The sequence below is a fragment of the Salvelinus fontinalis genome, chromosome 24, assembly GCF_029448725.1.
Source record: "Salvelinus fontinalis isolate EN_2023a chromosome 24, ASM2944872v1, whole genome shotgun sequence".
Taxonomy (NCBI): Eukaryota; Metazoa; Chordata; class Actinopteri; order Salmoniformes; family Salmonidae; genus Salvelinus; species Salvelinus fontinalis.
Window position 1 is genome coordinate 12,126,299 of NC_074688.1, and position 19,302 is coordinate 12,145,600.

The 19,302-nt window shown below is 42.3% G+C and overlaps 1 protein-coding gene across 3 annotated transcripts in view; it reads right to left on the reverse strand.

Moving 5' to 3' along the window:
* Positions 1-1,178: 1,178 nt before the first annotated feature.
* Positions 1,179-19,302, reverse strand: part of LOC129821932 (RNA-binding protein Nova-1-like) — a 62,359-nt gene continuing 44,235 nt past the window's right edge. For all 3 annotated transcript variants that reach the window (XM_055879683.1, XM_055879680.1, XM_055879681.1), the window contains one exon: positions 1,179-15,321. In XM_055879683.1, the coding sequence (XP_055735658.1) occupies positions 14,293-15,321 (1,029 nt within the window). In that variant the 3' untranslated portion in view covers positions 1,179-14,292. The remainder of the gene's footprint in view (positions 15,322-19,302) is intronic.

Below are 19,302 nucleotides of genomic sequence, written 5' to 3' on the forward strand. Positions count from 1 at the left end.
CTTGCCTCATGTACTTTATTCAACCTTTACCTTCTTGTCCCTCTGTGCCTGCTCAAGTTAAAGTAGCAGCTCCTTACCCATCAGCCCATGGAGTAAAATGCACACAACTGCCTCAGTCTGTCTGAAACTGGGCCAAGTCATTTTGAGCTCCCCTGGCTTCTCCCTAATGGTTCATTGGCATGCTGCAGAATCTTCCATCTGCGGCCTTCTAAGTGTCAGGCCAGGGCTCCTTAGAAAGGTCAAATATGTTTGTGTTTCTGGATGCCCGAAAAAGACTAATGTGTGCCTCTAGGGTTAAAGCGATCCTTTGAAAGTCTCCGGGTGGCAGTTGTACAGTATACGTCTGTAGCGGGACATGAAGCCAGACGTCAGGTGATGAGCGGTCGGTTGGTGTCGAAGGACTTTGAATTTCACCATGCAGTCTGTATCGACCAGTGTAGAGTACCTAATAGTACCCTGTAGTCTCTGTAAGGAAATCACAGTGTTGCACATCTGTGATCGATTAGCAAGCCCTGGCTGGAACTCATTATCCTAAGCAAATGGGTGAGTCAGTGTACATTTAATATTCCTGGCTGTTTTGATTTGTAATTGTTCAAATTAGCTGTATAACACAAATTGCTGGAACAATGACTATACATGGTACAGCTATGGTTGATAATCAATTATGTGAGCATTTATAAAGTACAGAATATGCGGCTCCGTTTGGGTAATTTAATGAAACAAAGTATCGTATACAAAGACAGTTCAGGACCGTACAAGCATTAAGATACCAAAGCTATTGAAAGGACTGAAATGAATGATGGCATTGTCGCTTCCCTCTACCAAATGAAAACGTTTGTTTCGTGCTAATTACCTGATGTCATTACAGAGTGTTCCTTTGTCCATTGGTATCATGGCTGTTCAGATTTCCTGCAGGTACTACATGCCAAATAATTTCAGATGGGCTCATTAATAAAACACACACACACACAGAGTATCATCGGTTGGAAAATTATATGCACCCAAAAACCATTCTCATTATGCAAATCCACTTTCAATCGACCCAGGCGCAGAATTCTATTGGTATGCTGTATGTACTGTCACCCACTTCATTTCCCTGTAGGATCATGTTGATACTAACCACACAGAGACAGTTCACATATAGGATACTGGAATAATACAGCAGGCACTGCTTAGGCTTCCCTTGTATACCGTAGAAAATGTATTTATTAAAGCATATGCTCAAGAACTGAAAAACAACAACTGCAAGATTGCAGAACATATCATGTACCATAAAATTGATAAAGGAATCACTGTACACGCTACAGTGTTTTCAAATCACAGCTTTTGCATCGCAATTTAAATGTATTTATTCTCATTTGTATTTATACACATAATAATCAAACATTCATGACATTTAAAATACTTTTTGGAATAGTTAAGAATGAAATGTGTTTCTTATTTTAAACTTAATCTGTAATGTTGGTTAGAAATATCACAACAGCTAAAAATTTAAAATGTAAACATACAAAAACGTACAATCATTGTTCAGTATTTTGCTTATCTGACTGGCATAAATTATTAAATCAATTTGATTTAAAGACAATTATCAACCAGATGGAATACATTTTGGTCTGTGGAATAAATGCTCTGAAATATAATCTATAAACTGGCCGTGAAGCAAAGTACCATAATTATAAAATCCTTGGCTACACCTGTCCTTACATAGGCCCGTCTCATGTAACTACCTGTGGAACGGCCTATTACACTGTAACAGGCTAGTAAGTTCAATGCCTATGTAATGTAAAGTGTTGCCAAAGGACAATAGCCAGTTTCCACTTTAGTTACTTAGGATGCGGGAATAATTTTAGCATTGTTGCTAGTCAAAGATGGACAGCTCTTGTACCAGTACAGATGGCAAGTTTTAGTGAGAGAGGTCCGTTGAGGTTTTCTCCGTTGGGGTTTGTTGTAGCTCAGTGGTTTGAAGTTTATTTCCAGGCCCAGGAATTTGATATCACTTTTATGATGAATACTTGTTAAATGCATAGAAGGTACACGCAAACGGAAGACAGCAAAAACTGAATGCTGAAAGACAAGTGTTGATTTAGTTTCAAGATTTCAGCCTTGTGACAGTCTACAAATGTGTATCTTCCTTCAATCAAAGACAAAGCATTAGTTTCCTAGACAAACATGCAATAAGTAGATGAAAACATTCAAGAAATAACCCAAACATTGACCTGAGTCCCTGTAAAATTGCCAAAATTCTGGTATAACTGTTAGAACACAAACGTGGTCTTCCACAGGCAGTCGAAATACAAATTCTGTTGGTCAAAAATATACATTCCAATTTCAGATTGAATTCAATTACAAATAATCTCCTTTATCAGCCACTACTTTAAAATCTGATGTAGTCTATAATTGAAAATGTGTCTTCCCGAATTTTGATACAAAATATTGCATTAAAAAGACATTTATCTATTGATTCAAGCAGAGGGAAGGGTGAAATTGTCATTCATATAAACACAGGATAAAAGTACTCCCTAATTTAAAGTCAATCAAATGTCTATGTACCTATGTTAGTTCTTAGTCAGAATTTTCTCTGCAATTCTTGGTCCGAACTTTCTCTTAACATCTGGTAAGGGAACAAACCTCAAACATTGGCTGTTATGACACATTATTATTCCTATCCTCTGTATCAACCCGTGCCTGGAATATCCAAGCACAAGAGAATAGAAATGAGCTTCCATGGAATTCAATTAGGCAGTATAACACTGTGATTTGCCAAGGATGAAGTGCTTGTGTATTTTGTAAATTAAAAACATATGTTGTTTATTCTGGCAAATGCACAGCCCCCCTACCAGCGACCTAGGTAACAGCGCAGTAGGGTGTGAGTGGACATGGGTGTGATGTTGCAGACAGAAATCTGAACAGTTACATACAGTAGGTATGGTGGTGTGACTAATGCTACTGTACTGTAGCCACAGGCAAAGCAGGTTTGATTTACAATCTGATTGTGCAAAACGCAGGTTAAAAATAATTATTAGCACCCACCCACCCCCGCCTTTGTATCTATGGCACATTCTAAATCGCTATCTTATCTATGAGGGGGATTATCTATATTTTGTCCTATGGAACCCATAGGTTCAAGTCCTGGGTTGTTATTATGACATTATCAATCAGTGTTGATTTTGATGTCCTTGTTCTTAGGTGAGGGTGCAACTAGGTGCACAATCTAGTCACTCCATACTCAAGCAGACTGTATTAGGGCAAACTCTTTGTCTCTCACTCTCTGTCCTCTAGAGCTGAGTAGGATGTTAGCCAACACTAGCATCAGCTGAGAAGCAGTGAGGAGAAGCGCCGAGATCTCAGCAACAAGGCATTATGTCTAACCTACCTCTCCTATCTAACTTCCGAACAGGACGAGGGAATTCCATGGAACAGCTGGTCTGGGATTTACAGGGATTCTTGGGCTTCAGATGAACAAGGGAATGGAAAAAGAGCAGTAAGGAGAAGGGAAATCAATGCCGCCTCAGGCAGGAGAGATGCACAATTAACAGGATTGGCTGCATTGGCAAAGATGAAGCACAAGCTACCACCACTCCAGTCCCACTGGCAGGAGAGATAGATGGGAGGTATATAGAGGGGCCTAATCTGTCATTGTAGTGGCTTCACCAGATGCCCAGAGGTTTTCACGAAAAACACAAGCTACAAATGGGGCTTGCAGAGATTTAGTGGTATTCCGTAGAGTGAATAATACAGTGCAAACACACCCTTTAAAGGGATAGTTCACCCAAATTCCAAAAATGACATATTGGTTTCCTTACCTTGTAAGCAGTCTATGAACAAGGTATGACAGCAATCCATGCTCTGGCACTGTTTCCACATGCTAAGGTTTTTGAATTTGTGGCATAAATCCCATTCATGTCATGGGACCAATATTAGCATTTTTGCGCATCATTTTTAAAACATATATGTGACTTTGTTGAGCTTCACAATCAGTTTTAGATATGTTGGAGGATTTGGACATGATGCGTGAAAAATGCTAATATCGGTCCCATGACTGTAATGGGATTTGTGCCACAAATGCTAAAACGTAAAGCATGGATTTCTGTCATACTTTGTCCGTAGACTGCTTACAGGGTAACGAAACCAATGTGTCATTTTGTAATTTGGGGTGACTATCCCTTTAACATTCAGTTATTCTCCATTAATCTCATGACTTACCTCCTTTCAGTTCATTGAAGTTCTGGTATGACTACAAAGCTATCAAGGAGACAAAACAAACACATCTACAGTAGCGCCTAACGAAAGGCACATCAAAGTTCTGACATTGGTCTATAACATAGCTCAGGGGCTCATTACGAACGTTGGGAGGTGTGTGCAGTAAACCATAAATTCTGCTTCATTCTGAACCTTGGAGGTACTTCTTTAGTGTATAGAAGGTTTGCGAGACAGGTTTGGTTTTCAGACCATGCTGTGAATATTGATATGCCTGGAGACTCTGCTGTGCTGCAGGTCAATAAACCAATAGCCAATGCATGGAGAGGTCTAAGCCCATTGGCCAGAAGTTGCTTGGATCTGCCTAAATCCGCAGGTCCGGATAGGTTGGTTTTGGAGACATGGTGAATGCGGGGGTGGTGTTTGCTGGTTGGATGAACTGGTTGGTGCACAGTGATAGTGGGAGGATGAGAATGTCAAAGAGCAACATCTTGATTGTGTCATTTCTAATGTATTGGGTGTACTGGATGAGGTGAGAGGAGTCCCACCCCTTCAGAGCGTTTCATAACCTCTGATTGCTATGAGGCAACACTCCTGATTTCCTGATGCTCATTCAGCAAAAACATGGGCATGTCCAACATTGTCCTTCATGTCCTCCTAAATCCTCTTGAAATATACTTTCTGCCTGGGGTAATCGTGTGTTTGTGAAACACCACAATATCAGATGCACATTGTATTACAGTAGTAGGGGGTGTTTAACTTACCTCTTTTGGGGTTTGGTTATAGTAATAATTGTATTCTGTCCAATATCAACTGTTTTCCAAGCACCTCTTTGAGTATTAACGTGGTAAATCAATGTGTGGGCCTTGATGAATTAATTAGTAAGACTAATGATGTCTACCTGACAATTAGCTTCAATGGTTTATTTGACCCATTATTACCATGTACAAATGAACAAAACCTTTACAACATTTTGGCATTCATTGGTCCAAAACCTCTCCTCATGGTGACATTAACACTGACACCAACATTTGTTTTATTATTAGCGTCTAAATGTTGCACGAATTTGACAATGTACCATCCATTCTAACAGTTCAAAAAAATATATTTTCATTGCAAAAAATAGTACCATGCAATGACTCATAATTACATGAACTAATGTCACAAAAATTGTCGTTGAAATGTCATCATTTAGCAATACGGAATTAGTTTTTGTCCTACACATTCTTTTTCAACAGCGTTGGTCTCATTTAGGTTGTAAACAATACAGTATGTGCACGCTCCTTTAAGTAGGTGCATATCATCCCTCGGAATGATTGCTAAGCAACCATTCCATGAACATGGAAATCATCGTCGTCTTTGGGCTCCATAGAAATGATTAGGGCAGAATAAAGTGGGACAACCGCAGAATGCAGGATATAAAGGTAGATCAAGGAGACACCCTGAGAATCACTATTTCTCTTTCTCTCTATCCTCTTGTTTTTAGACAAATCGTTTTTTGATTGGCCTGGCTCCGGCAGCTAGAGAGGATGGTTGAGTATCATGTGGGAAGCAGGTTGACTGGCAACGCGCTCCTTTTGGAAACATGGAGGAGACATGTTAATGTGGATCTGGTCGAGTAGTATGTTATCGATGGAGAACATCACATGGTGATGACGTGTGGTAGGGGATGACTCAGGGATAGGGTAGTGGTGGAGAGTGGTTGGGTGGGAGGGTTATGAACGATAGAGTCGACTCAGGTCACATGATGAAGTTCCAGCTATAACGTTAGGGGATTCCATTGGTGAATGGAAGCCCTCCAGGTTTTAGCTTTGGTGGACATTGGACAGAACACCCACCCACCAAGGCTGAGATAGCAGCCTTTCCATTCACACACACACACACACACACACACACACACACACACACACACACACACACACACACACACACACACACACACACACACACACACACACACACACACACACACACACACACACACACACACACACACACGTCGCTCATACCATATGGCCCCGCCCCCAGACCGAGCACATGGTTTCAGGCACAAACTTGCAATGTGTTACTTGGATGAGACTGAGTGTAGTGGGAGGTGAAGAATAAGACAACAGAAGACAGGTGATGCTAAAATGAACATTTATAATGACTGTTGTTGCTGTCGGAAAAGAATAATCCTTAAAAAAAGATGAAATATATATTAGCACTAGATTGCCGACTTCACTGGTAATCCACAAGTCAATAAACACAACTCACTACTTTTTTTTTTTTTTTTTTTTACAAACACAATGCTACAATTACATTAAATATTCAATACTCTTTAAGTCAGTTAATGAATGGTGTTAAAAGCAACCACTAAAATACTAAAAAACAAAACAATAATTCACCTTTCCAGTCATTCCCTTTTTCTTGTTGTCTTGTAATTTATTAATAGTATATTATAGGTTGAAAATAAATAGCTCATGAAGTGTTACCAGAAAATGAGGCTGGCAGCATAAAACTTTGTGAGTGGAGCACAAAGCTAAGCAATGATATGGTCAGTCCAGTCTAGCTGTGTCAAATGAATACTTTCAGTCAGGTTAACTCTACTAAACTCACTGAGAGAGATATGTCTCAGTTGGCACTACGGGCACCTTAGTGTTGACATTTATATTCACCAATGCCTACCTACAATATGCCTAATTAACATAATCGTAATTATAAACTATATCACTTCTATCATGTAAACCACAGTAACTCTATTGCACTAAAGAGGCCTCAACTTCCTTTTTGTGCTTTGGGAGCGACACGTTTCCCCCCCCTAGTCTTGTGTGTCCTACATTTAGTGTAAGGTGCTGAATCCAGCAAGTTCTCCACATTGATATCTTCTTACACTACGAAGCATTACAATAACTACAACTCACTAAGCGAAACAAAACCACCAACGAATACAACTACTGTAGCAAATGTAAACAATTCTATCATGAGGATGATTTTCAGCTCCAGAACGTAATTCTCTTTTGCGTTTTTATATCCTTTTATCTAAGTGGAGCTAGCATGGAGATAAACAACAACAAACACAGTAGGTCACACCAATGTCAGGACCACAAGCTACTGTAGCAGAACAAACGAGTAGATGTATGAGGTGCACCTTTCTTGTCCTCTTTCCACTAAGTGGATTTTATGCTGCCGGCCCCATTCTGTTGAACACGCCTCTCTTTACAGCTCAACAAAATCTGACAAAAATATTTACAATGAGAGAAAAATGAAATTGTGGAGAAACAGTTGTTTAGTTTTGTTTGTTTGTCTGTATTTCTTTTGTGGATGATTTTTCATTCTTTATCTCGGGGGAATTGTCCCACTGATAAGAAACAAACAAAAAAAATCAAATAATTTCAACTAGAATTGCACAGTCTCAAATAGGTTTGGTGATGGAATGGAGATTTAAGTCCAAACAGTTTGATGAACATAGAAGGGGAGGAAGAAGGTCAATAAAGTTCATGAGGGGTGAAAAGTTCAAAGTTCAGAAGACAAGAGGATGGCTGCGCAGCTGACGATTACACTCCTCACACCATTCTGAGTGTGGTTTAATGTTAAAGAAAAAAAAATCGTCATTAGAAATGGATTTTTTTATTTTTCCCATCGAAATCAAATGGAGAGACTTGGGGGTGAGGAGAGTGACAAGTGCCCCCAACACTATGGCACACAATCAATGATGTCCTGGAGGTTGAAGAGATGATAGAGAATTAGGAAAAGCAGTTTATGAGAGGTAGCCAGCCTTTACCGGGTTAATCCAGGTCTGCTTTTAGCTCGGGGGTTTTGGATCTGTTTCTTTTGGGTAATGTTGAGGCGTCATGACTGACATCATGTTATGGAGGAACATGCTGGCTTCATGGGTGCGTCCAATGGATGTCCAACATACAAGAAAACTCAAAAAAGTTTGGAATGGTACTGTTTTTGTTTGGCACTCGGGAGAAACTCGAGGAGGAGGAGGAGGAGGAGGAGGTGGGGGGTTTGGTGGTGTGGCGGGATCGGAGCAGAAGTGTGGGGGAGTGGTTGGAAAAGGAGGGCAGTGAAAGTGTAAAAAGGAGAAAAGGGGGAGTAAACAGGGTACACATGAATGGCATTTTGTTATAATTGGTCTAGGTTAGAGAGCGTAGTACAAATAGGAAACAGAAAAACAATAAAAAGGAACTGAACAGTGATATGACAAATGCAGTTTAAAATTGCTGGTGCTTCGATGGGGTACAAGCTCAAGAGTGGGACCCTGGGTTCCGTGAATGTCTGGCTAAGGGTGGTGGGTGCGGGTGGGAGCGAGGGGGGTGGGGGTTGGGGCATTGTGAGGTTTTGGAGTTGAGCACTAGTAGCCACACACCCACTGAAAAGCAATGATGTCACCTGTAGCAGGTGAACCATACGTTTGCATTCCTCTGCACATCACAAAACAGATCTGTTCACCCAGCAACATAGGGACGACACCATGATGCTGACCTACTGCAGACTCACAGACACAAGAGCCAGACAATAGCACATGCACAGCAAGGTACTACACTATTGCACAAACCCCCATCTCAGCTTACTCTACAGGGCTATACAGTATACCTCATGCTGACATTCTATTGCAACTGAGGCATCGCTAGGAATAGGGATGTCAATTTGGTTAGAGTTTAAACTGAGTGTCCCTTTTTGACACTATTCTAGACCATTGAATGCTTCAGAAATATACAAAAAGGTCAAATCCTGTGTTAAATGAGGAAAAGCTATGTTTTCTTGTGGCTGACCAGCTTTTGTTATTTACAATCCCTTTTTGAGCATGCCAACACCACTCAGTTGTCTAATGGTGAAACTGAATGACAGTTGGGCAATGGACAACATGGGGAATATTGGCAATATTTGTCCTTTTTTTCTCTCCCTAGAACTTTTTGTTGTAGAAAGTGTAATTGTGTAATGAGACCAAATTCACTGAATAGAGAGTAAAACACACCTTGTCCCAAATTCTGGAGAGAGACCCGGGGAATTGAGAAATACAAACAGCAACAGAGCGTGAAAAAAACATGGTGCCTACACACGGCCTAGCTTGACACTTCAAAATACTTTTTCTAGTTTCCTTTCAGGAGATGGGGGTTTAAATGAGAAATCTGTCTAAATGAGAAATATAAAGTGCATATTTACATCAAGACAAGAGATCAAGCTCAGAGGGAGCGAAAGGGGAAACAGATGGTTAGAATGACACTAGGGCCAGATCTGGCCTACCTGATGTTAGTTATTCACACAAAACACATGGACACTCAAGACCTGAAGTCATGATCGAAGAGTGATATGCAAACGTATGCAGAGGTGAGTACATTCGTGGACAATATCTCGGTATCTATGGTAAAAAGCATTAAATGTGATCCGGAATTAAATAATGCAGTTTTAGTAAAAGAAGCACATCCAGCAAAAAAACCCGAATTGTCTCATGTTTGATCAAAAGTTTGTTCCTATCTCTCTAAGAATGTTTAGATGCCTAGACAATGTTCTCACAAAATACTCATCCAGTCATACAATCTAATTACACTGTGGCCTTGCTCTAATGGACTATGTCCCTGCATGTTTTCAGTGAAAACAACACACGTTTGAAAATGTGTCAAGGAAAATTAAATTGCTTTACCATTGTTGGCATGCAAAGATTTGTCTTCAAAATGAACAAAACACACCGCCTAATTTTTTTTGTACAATTTTTGTTTCTTCCATTTTTTTTGTCCACGCTTCACTTTGATATCATGCAATATAGACGTGCAAAAAAGATAACATCTATCTCCACAAAATACATTTTCAGAACTATAAAAGGCTGTATTAAGAATGTTAATATCATGTGTATCATTAACCATGCTAATCTATCTATACGTTGATTCTTCTGGCCCCGGAGTCTAAGTACTGTAGAATTCAAGGAAATTTGGATTACTGGCTAACAAGATGGCTCCCTTCCTTCACAATCCCTTATTTTATGTCACATAGTAGTAAAGAGGGCATTAAAAGGTTTAACTAAAAAGCTTATTTTTTATTTTTATTGATTTTACTCACACAAAAAAAGTCTCTTGTACCATTCCCTTCTATTTACAATTATAAATATGGTTAATTTGGCACTTTTCACATTTTTTTCCTTATAAAAGTATGTTTCCTTTCATGTAATGTTTTTTTAAATCACGCGCATTTTCAGTTTCAGTCTTTAAAGATCTATTTTGGCACAGGTTTATTTGTTGAGTTTGTTTTTACAGTAATTATTATCTTATCAGCATGTATAGCATTTAGTACACCTCTGGGAACTACAACATCCTGCTAAACGACCAATCAGATATGTTTTAACTTTATTTTTAGTACATCACTTATTAAATAGCAGCAATTTCACAAATTAAAAAAGTTGTAATTAGGTAAATCTATTTAACATCTAGGTAAATCCAAAGCTTTGACAACAGACAGAATAGAAAGACAATACAAGGACAACATGCTACTACGTATATTGCTTCCAGTACTCATCACATTTTATCTACATCCCCTAAATTACAAACCAAACAAAAATGGACGCCCTAAAACCCCATCATCATGGGGTCATTTTGTTGAATTCGATAAAAAGATAACAAAGTCGTCCTTTGACAAACTTTGTTGGCACCTTCTCGTGATCTCCAACTACAGGTATTTGATATTGTTGTATTTGATCTCGTTCACATTGATTTGTCACAGTTTTAGTATCGCTTATATCCAGTAATCTCTGTCATTTCTTCATGACTTCAACAAGCAGTATTTCCCTTATTCTACTCGCAATCTATGTGAATGTGTTTATGAATGTACTTTATGTATCTGCCCATGCATTCCAAATGTAGCAAAGTGCTTTCACTCCTGTCGTTAACATACAACATAAAATATGGTTTCAAACCACTGGCCATCGGATTGACAGAATTAAATCAGTTGGTATCTTTCTCTCTTAGTTGCCTGGTTACAGGTTATCTTTCTTACTTCCTCTGCCACCTACTAATTTGTTCTCACTGCTGCTGGCAAAATGGTCACTAACTATTCTCTCATGCTCAGCTCTACAACCAAGGGGACGCTGTTCTCTCTACCCTCAAAGCATCAGGAGACTCAGACAGTCATTGTTTTGGAGTGGTTGTGGTCTGGAAGGTCAAGCAGACATGCATCGTAACACCAGACATTATCACCCATGGAGAGATGTGAGAGGGGGGCTCTGGGTTGATGTGTAAGAATGGGGTGCACGGCGGTACAAGGGTTGGGGGGTGAGGAGAGTGGATGGTATTAGATGGGAATAGAGAAGCCTCCTTACCAACCTGTCGAGATACGCACACACTGTCGCTCCAATAGACAACAGAGATAACATCCCAATGTTGAATCATAGTGAGAGAGCCCACCATTGGATAGATTTCCTTTACATTACAGTGTCTAAATGTCCAATTGGGGAGATAGGTTCCCTTACCAGACCAAGTTAGATTGTTTAGGGTCGAGCAAAATGTGCCCCCCTCCTATTTTGGCATTTTAGAAGTCATCGCATTTTAGGTTAGCCAGCCATTTTCAGTTGGCTAACAGAATATATCAATTTCAACTGTTTGTGAAAACAGCAAATAGAAAAAGGGAAGTCGGACGATTAGAGCAACCCTGTCAAAATCGGGATAAAACTCCACATACCTCCAACTATTGTTGTTTTTGAATAGCAAAAGCTGAACATGCGCACTTGCCACTCCTCCCCAATCCCGTCCTCCAATTAGAGACTGTTTCTACAACCACATTACTTTCATTGCCAAACTGAGTCAAAGCACATCCAACGCCTCAATCCAGGATCCTGGTTTCAACGTAGTGTTCAGAAACATGAATACTCTTTCCTCGTCTTGCATATCTAACTGAGAACTGATACTGTATTGCGAATAGAGTTCTGTTCGTGAGATATGATTAGTCGCCTGGTATTTCATATGCGTACATTTCCCTGACATAATAACGCATACGCCTGTGACAAAGCTCCCTACAGAACACAACCCTGACCTCATGGGCAGAGAAAACGATCCCCACACTTCACAGTGCATTAAGATCAACTTCAGTGTACTCCGATTGAAGAAAAAAAAACAAGATAAAACAAACAAAATCATAGCAGCTTATAGGTTAGTGGGCAGTATCCATTGCATGGAACGTGTAGTGGGAGGTCCCTGCAGTTGGCCAAAAAGCAGAATAACCCACAACCATTAGACTTAGCTGTAGTTAACGCCCAACAGACCGTAGCACGTTACATCCCCCCCCCCCCGTTCATCGTGGACAGAAGAACACTGCTTGATAAGAGCAAGTATTAGGGAAAACATCTTCTGAATATGCACTGCGTTCAATAGCTCTGCTCGCAACAAGACAAGGCCTGGCAAACTGCATGGACCCTAGTGAGATCAACATTCTCATCTTCAGTGTGTGTATTTTTCAGTAGTATGTACGTATCCTGGCGGGGTCACCACCTCTAGGTTCTAAGTGCCCCTGTTCCTGGTCTCTCGCCTGGCCTGTCTAGACAGAGTGTTGTTAGAGGCAGAAGAGCAGCGCTCGCTGGATATCTCAGTGGAGACGCCTATAGCCCTACAGTCCCAACAACACTTTGGCTTTTCACAATGTTGAGGGACACAGGCTAAACTGCAGGGAGGAGAGACATCTGAGCTCAGACAACGTTGGAACAACTTTGGGTTGATGTTATTAGAGCGCTTCGTCCCAGCCAGAATGTGAACGGTGCTCTTGGGCCTGTTGAGCAAGTGGCATTTTCATTTTGCAGCTATGTATGTATATACTGTAGAGACTAGTCTGCTTGATTTCACTGTAATCTGCCATGGAGATATGTTATAATCCCTTTTTAGCACTGAAATGGCATCACAAGGTGTGTGTGTGTGTGTTTTAAATTGAATATTTGCTGTCCTGCTCTTTACTGGATATCAAAGCTGACCCTTACTCTTCATCATCACTGCAGTGGTGCTTATGCTCCATTTCTTACTGGACTTAAATAAGACATACTGTATATTACACTATGTGACATGTTATTAAATCCACTTAAATTAAACAAATCAAATCAAAAATAGTCTTTACATTCATTTCAACCTGAATTTACAGATTTAAAAAACAATGAAAATACCAAAACGTTATGGGCGAAATCATATGAATAAATAATGACGATGATATCGATAATAATCATAATAATAATCATAATATCAGACTGCAAACCTTGTTGAGAAAAATGCCCCAACCTCTATATGTACTCTTGCGCTACGCTAGAATTCTGACCCAATGAGATGCACCATGCGTCTCTGCCTTCGTCCTACATACGAAACACGAGCATCCCGGATATAAATATGGAGCGTGGCATAGCATGCATCTGGCTAAATCAGAACCTAAGGCGCGAGGCTATAGGGATACGAGGATAATCCATGTGTGGAAGCCTTGGGGACATCTCTCCCATCCCCTCCTTTGCTCAAACCAGAGTGGGGGTGGCTGGGAGAGGGGCGAGGGATCGGGGCATGGAGGGGGATGTCATCAACTACAGGGATTTTCCTTAGATCTCTAACCAAGCACTGGTTTGCAGTCTTATCAGACCCTTGTAGGGGGAGGGCGAAAAGTGGGGGGCAGGGTAAGGGGCAAATTGAAATTGAAGGCAAATCTGAAGCAAAACATCAGTGAGCTACACAGGAATGGGGGTGGGGGTGGGGCTGATTCCATGGGGGTCGGCCCCCAGTACCCCCACCGCCCCCCTTTTCCAAACTGCAGCGCGGCAGCATGCCAGTTTAAAATCGCATTCACCACTGTCCGGAGAATACACAAACAAACAAAAGACAAAAGAACTAGAAAACAAAACAAACAAAAAATCCCGAAACATCAAGACTTAAGTAATAAAACCGTATTTACATTTTACACCTTATTTTCCTTTGTTTTCCGCGTTACACTTTCTCCTCTCTCCCCGAGCGAATTTTTGCGTCTCATAATTTTTTGAATACTGAAACACCAAAAAACGGGTGGACGATTCCTTCCAGCATTCTTGCTCTCCTCTCCCTTTCTCTCTCACTTTGCATTCCTCCCCAAGCCCCCACTCGTTTTCTTCCTTTCCATTCTCATTTTCTAGCCCACCTTCTGTGGGTTGGTGGCGCGCACACCCTGCTCATACGTGATCCGTTGGCTGATCAGATACTGAGCTGCCTGCGTTGACGCCGGAGAGCCGGTTATGGTAACTTTACGGTTCCGGGTGCCGGGAATGAACTCTCCCTTTTTGGAGATCTGGATCCGGGCTCCAGTCAGCTCCTGGTACTCCACTAGCGTTTTCCCTCCTTTCCCCAAGATGGCTCCTACCAGGTTTTCGGGAACAGCGATCTCCACCACGTCCTTGGCCCCCTCCTGCATCTGCTTCTCAGTGGCCATCAGGGATTGTGCCATCAGCGGGGATGAGGCACTCAGGTAGCCGTTGGTGGCCCCCGTGGCCGCGGCCAGCGAGCCCAGGGTGAAACCTCCCAGGGAGGCGGCCTGGTGGCTTGCGCTGGTGGAGGCATCGCTGGCGTAGGACGCCAGGAGGTTAGCAGCGGCAGCCGCGGCGGGGTTAGCGCTAGCCGCTACGGCGGCCAGGACTCCTGAGGCTGCGGCGGGGTTGAGCCCCAGGCCCAGGGAGTTGGTGTTGTAGCCGTAGCTGGCTAACGTGTTGAGGGCAGAGGTGATGGTCAAGAGGTCGTTGCCTGAGAAGCTGGGACCCATGGTGGTGGGGAAGCCGCCCATACTCTGCATGGTGGCCTGACCCAGGAGGCTGGAGGCTGTGGCAGCGGCAGCAGCAGCAGCAGCGGGGTTCACCTCGGCTGAGTTGGCGTAGGGGGAGCCGGTGGGGTTGGAGTTGGCAACAGGGCCAGAGATGTTGGAGTAGCTGATGTTGAGGCAGCTGCTGCTCTGGGGGTCCTCTTGGATCTTCTGAACGATGATCTCCACGGCTTTACGGTTCTGCTCGGGCTCTCCGCTAATGGTGACCACGCGCTCCTGCAGGTTGATGCCCTCTGGTTTTTGGGAGAGCTGCACCCAGGCGCCCGACTGTTCCATGACGGCCTTGACTGTGGCTCCACCTTTACCAATGATCAGACCTGCTGTGCTGTTTGGTACTATCAGCTTGGCCTGGGGAGAGGAGCAGAGAGAGAGGACATAGAGATGGTTACCGCACTGATTTCACACTGCTTTAACATTGTATCTCCACATGACAGAAGTGTGATATCAATTGAATAGAGGAAGGGACTGGGCGAGGGAATGGAAGAAAAGAGATAACCAAGATAAGAACTTGAAATAACCCGGAACAATGGAGAAGGACGTAAGATAACCAACAAAGAGTGAAAATAGGGAATATATGTCAGAAATACCTGACAGACAGAGAAATAGAGTGTGATTCGAGCTTGAAATAGAGGGGGCTAGCAAAAGGGAATAAAAACACAAAAAGGGGGATACACTCAAAATATTTTTTTTATGGCGTAGCATAGGGGGAAAATAAGAGTGAGTTGTTTTTACTCCTTCGACCAAACATGATAACATTGACAGAGAGAGTCGTTTCTGGAAAGAAAGGAGAGGAAGAGTGTATTTTTTCTCTTTGTTTCCGAACTGTGAATCTGTGGTTATAAAGAGGCTCCTGGTGAAAAGCATCTACTCCCAGGGGTCAGTGTTACCATGGAAACACAGCTCCAGCATTCAAGGGGTACTGAAAGGGAGTCGAAGCGATGCGTAGCAACTAGACCCCCCCCTACCCCCCCCCCCCCCCCCAAATTCACACAAGCGTGCACGCACACATATGTACTTGATAAGGACCACAAATGATTTATTATGATCGTTAAATGTACTGTAGTGGTATTTTGAACAAGGGTAGTTTTGCACCAAAGCAAGTCACACAATGTTCTGAATAAACCTACTAGGTAAGGATGATACATGAGAGGAGTTTCTGTTCTAAAGTCTTACAGGTTACCTACAATATGTCCATATCATACAACGTGGAAACAGTTACAAAACTATTCTTTCAATATATTTTACAAAAATGGCAAAAGAAAAGCAAGTGAGTGTTGGTTGGAGGACAAGCCAAAGAAAGGAAGGAACAAAGAGAGAGAGACATTGTGTGTGTGTGTGTGTGTGTGTGTGTGTGTGTGTGTGTGTGTACAGGGGAAGTATGGGGCTAGTAATTGGCATGGACTCCATGTTTCTCCTTTTGTGTGGCTGGATTTGATCTTTACACATTCTCGATGTTTGCTGCAGTCCTAAAACCATCAACATTTCTTTACAGAGGCGCTGCTGTAACCTTGATTCTGTAGCCTTGCTGGCTGTGGTACACTGCAGTGAATTTACATAGAAATTGGAAATTAACAGAAGGCAGGGACAGAGGGAGATCAAGACTTGACTTCAAACTATTAAACATAAAATATGATTTTGTGTTTGTAGTAAAATATTTTATTCAAATATTTATTTGTGACAGTGATGAAGAATAACCATGCATTGGAATTGAGGGATTATTTTGTTAATTTTCTTAAATTAAAAAACACATTGATCGGTCCCTATATGGATAAGTGCCACCTAAATTGGTCTTGGCTCATCCAGTTTCTCACAACCAATTTTTCCCAACATTCCCCCTAATTTTCACACAAATTTGTCTGGTTCAGTGTTGAGGCAAAAATCTTTCCCTCCTTTTCGTTCAAGCACACATTAGAGACGTGGATCAAAACAACTGAGTGAGGGAGAGAACAAGGAAAGATTCTCCTAAGAATCCTTTGCATCTTCTACATTGCACATATACATGCACACAGACACAGACACACACACACGCAGACACACACACGCAGACACACACACGCAGACACACACGCAGACACACACAAACACACACACACACACACACACACACACACACACACACACACACACACACACACACACACACACACACACACACACACACACACACACACACACACACACACACACACACACACACACACACACACACACACAGAGGCACTGTTGTTGGATTGGATGTGTAATGATTCAGATGGGACTTGCCTCCTAAAGATTAGAAGAAGCAGTGGAATAAATAGCTCAATGGTGCGATGCATAAAACCCATTACTGCTAATGATGAGTCTCAAGGACCACATTCAACTTCAATATTTAAAAGATATTCAAACTTGTATTTGTCTTTCTCTCATAAGTCCCTTACCCCACATGCACTGTTTCTAAAGCATTCTTTTTTTTCTTGGTCGCCGTCGAGGTTTCCCTCGCCATGTCATGGGCGGCCATTTTAACTAAAATAATCGTCCTCATCCCCGAGAGTTATAGCTGACTTTTATTTTTTTCATATAGGCAAGAACATTTGGCCTGTGCGTTGGAGCAAGCTGCTGATTAAAATGTAGGCTCTTTAGCGTGGGGTAAGAATAGAGCAACGTCGACAGATACGCCGGGCTAATTCTGCTGAATGTGTGTCTAATGCTCAGGCAGACTGACAATGAAGCCTCCTTCCTTTTCCTTCAAAGACAGAGAGCTAGACAGAGAGGGAGAGAGAGAGAGAGAGAGAGAGAGGGGGAGTTGTGAAGGAGGAGATGGAGAGGATAGCGGGAGAGGTGAGAGAGAAAGCGAAGATGAGAGAGACCTGCTGCCGTTTCATCAGCCGTGGCTAGTCATTCATTATGTACTGTGTGTGTGTGTGTGTGTGTGTGTGTGTGTGTGTGTGTGTGTGTGTGTGTGTGTGTGTGTGTGTGTGTGTGTGTGTGTGTGTGTGTGTGTGTGTGTGTGGAAGGAGGGGGAGGGGCTGGAGCTGCGCTGATGGGGAGCAGGGATAATAGGGATGGGGTGTGCTGAGGCATGGAAATATGTCAGAACCAGCTTTCGGAGGTAACAAACATGAAAACAAAACAAACATACCCCAGAAGTTAACAAGGCCAACAGCAATCAAAGAGATAAAACAGCGTCATTTGCTAGGCTAGGCGTCCCCGATATAGAAACCGCTTCTTTTTCGGTTCCAGGTTTCCATCACGCCCATAGCTTGACAGAATGTATTGCTGTAGCAGTACTACACACCCACTGTTCATCACCCCTTCTCCTGGTTTCTCGCACCATTCTCAGGGATACAGAGAGACTCAGCTCATGTCTTCTCTATGTCAAGGGCTAAGGCTCATCTTAAACCCCCCACAGCACTGTTTCAACAAGGAGCCCGAAGGGCGTTATTGTCTGTGGACGCCAGAACCACACCCCACCCTTCTCTACCCTCCCCAGCCCCCATTTACGTACATGTGGGGACATGGAGCAACTGTTGCCCTCTATTCCCTCTGTCCATCCCATGGACGTGGTATGATCCGTGAGCAGGGGGCTGTTTGTACTTTGAAGTCTTAAGCACTAGACTTTAGGTTAATCGCCTGTCTCCTGATCCCCGGGCTTAGCCGCTCCTCTCTGCCTCGTCTGCCTTTCAGTGTGTGGCTCTCTCTCCGAGGTTGGGAAAAAAAACCTGGTTAAAAATAACACAGAAGCATCACACTGCAGCCGACCAGCCGCTCCGCTCCAAAGGTTGACAAGAAGGGTCCCGAGTGATGACCCTTCGTCCGCCCGCCGCGCACGCACAATCCAAATCAAATGATGAAATGAAAAAAGAATGCGTGCCTAGAACGAGCGCTGTGGCACTCTGGGCCGCTAGCCTGATGTAACAATTGTCATTTTTCTTGAAATATATATATATTTTGTGGCCGTAAGGATTAACCCTGGTGGTCATCTCAACCCCTCCCTTTCTCAGTAACGTTAATCTGCTCATTCTCCCTCCATTTCACTCCCTATCACACTAAGAAAGCTGCATTTAGACATGCTAGTGATATGAAGGGAGTGTGTGACTTTTCTTTCTTTCTGATGCTATAGCCAAACACAATAGGGTGGAACTGATATCTAAACAGACAGATACAGTATTTGAGGGGAGGACTTAAAGTGGAACTCACAGTGTTTCAACTACTTTGCAGACATGAAACAGACAAACATAATATTAGTAAAAAAATATCAAATTCACAGTTTATGCTTCAAACCAACTTTATAAGAGGTTGGCAGAATAGATGGATGCAGTTCAATGCATTATTAATATCATTCACCAATAC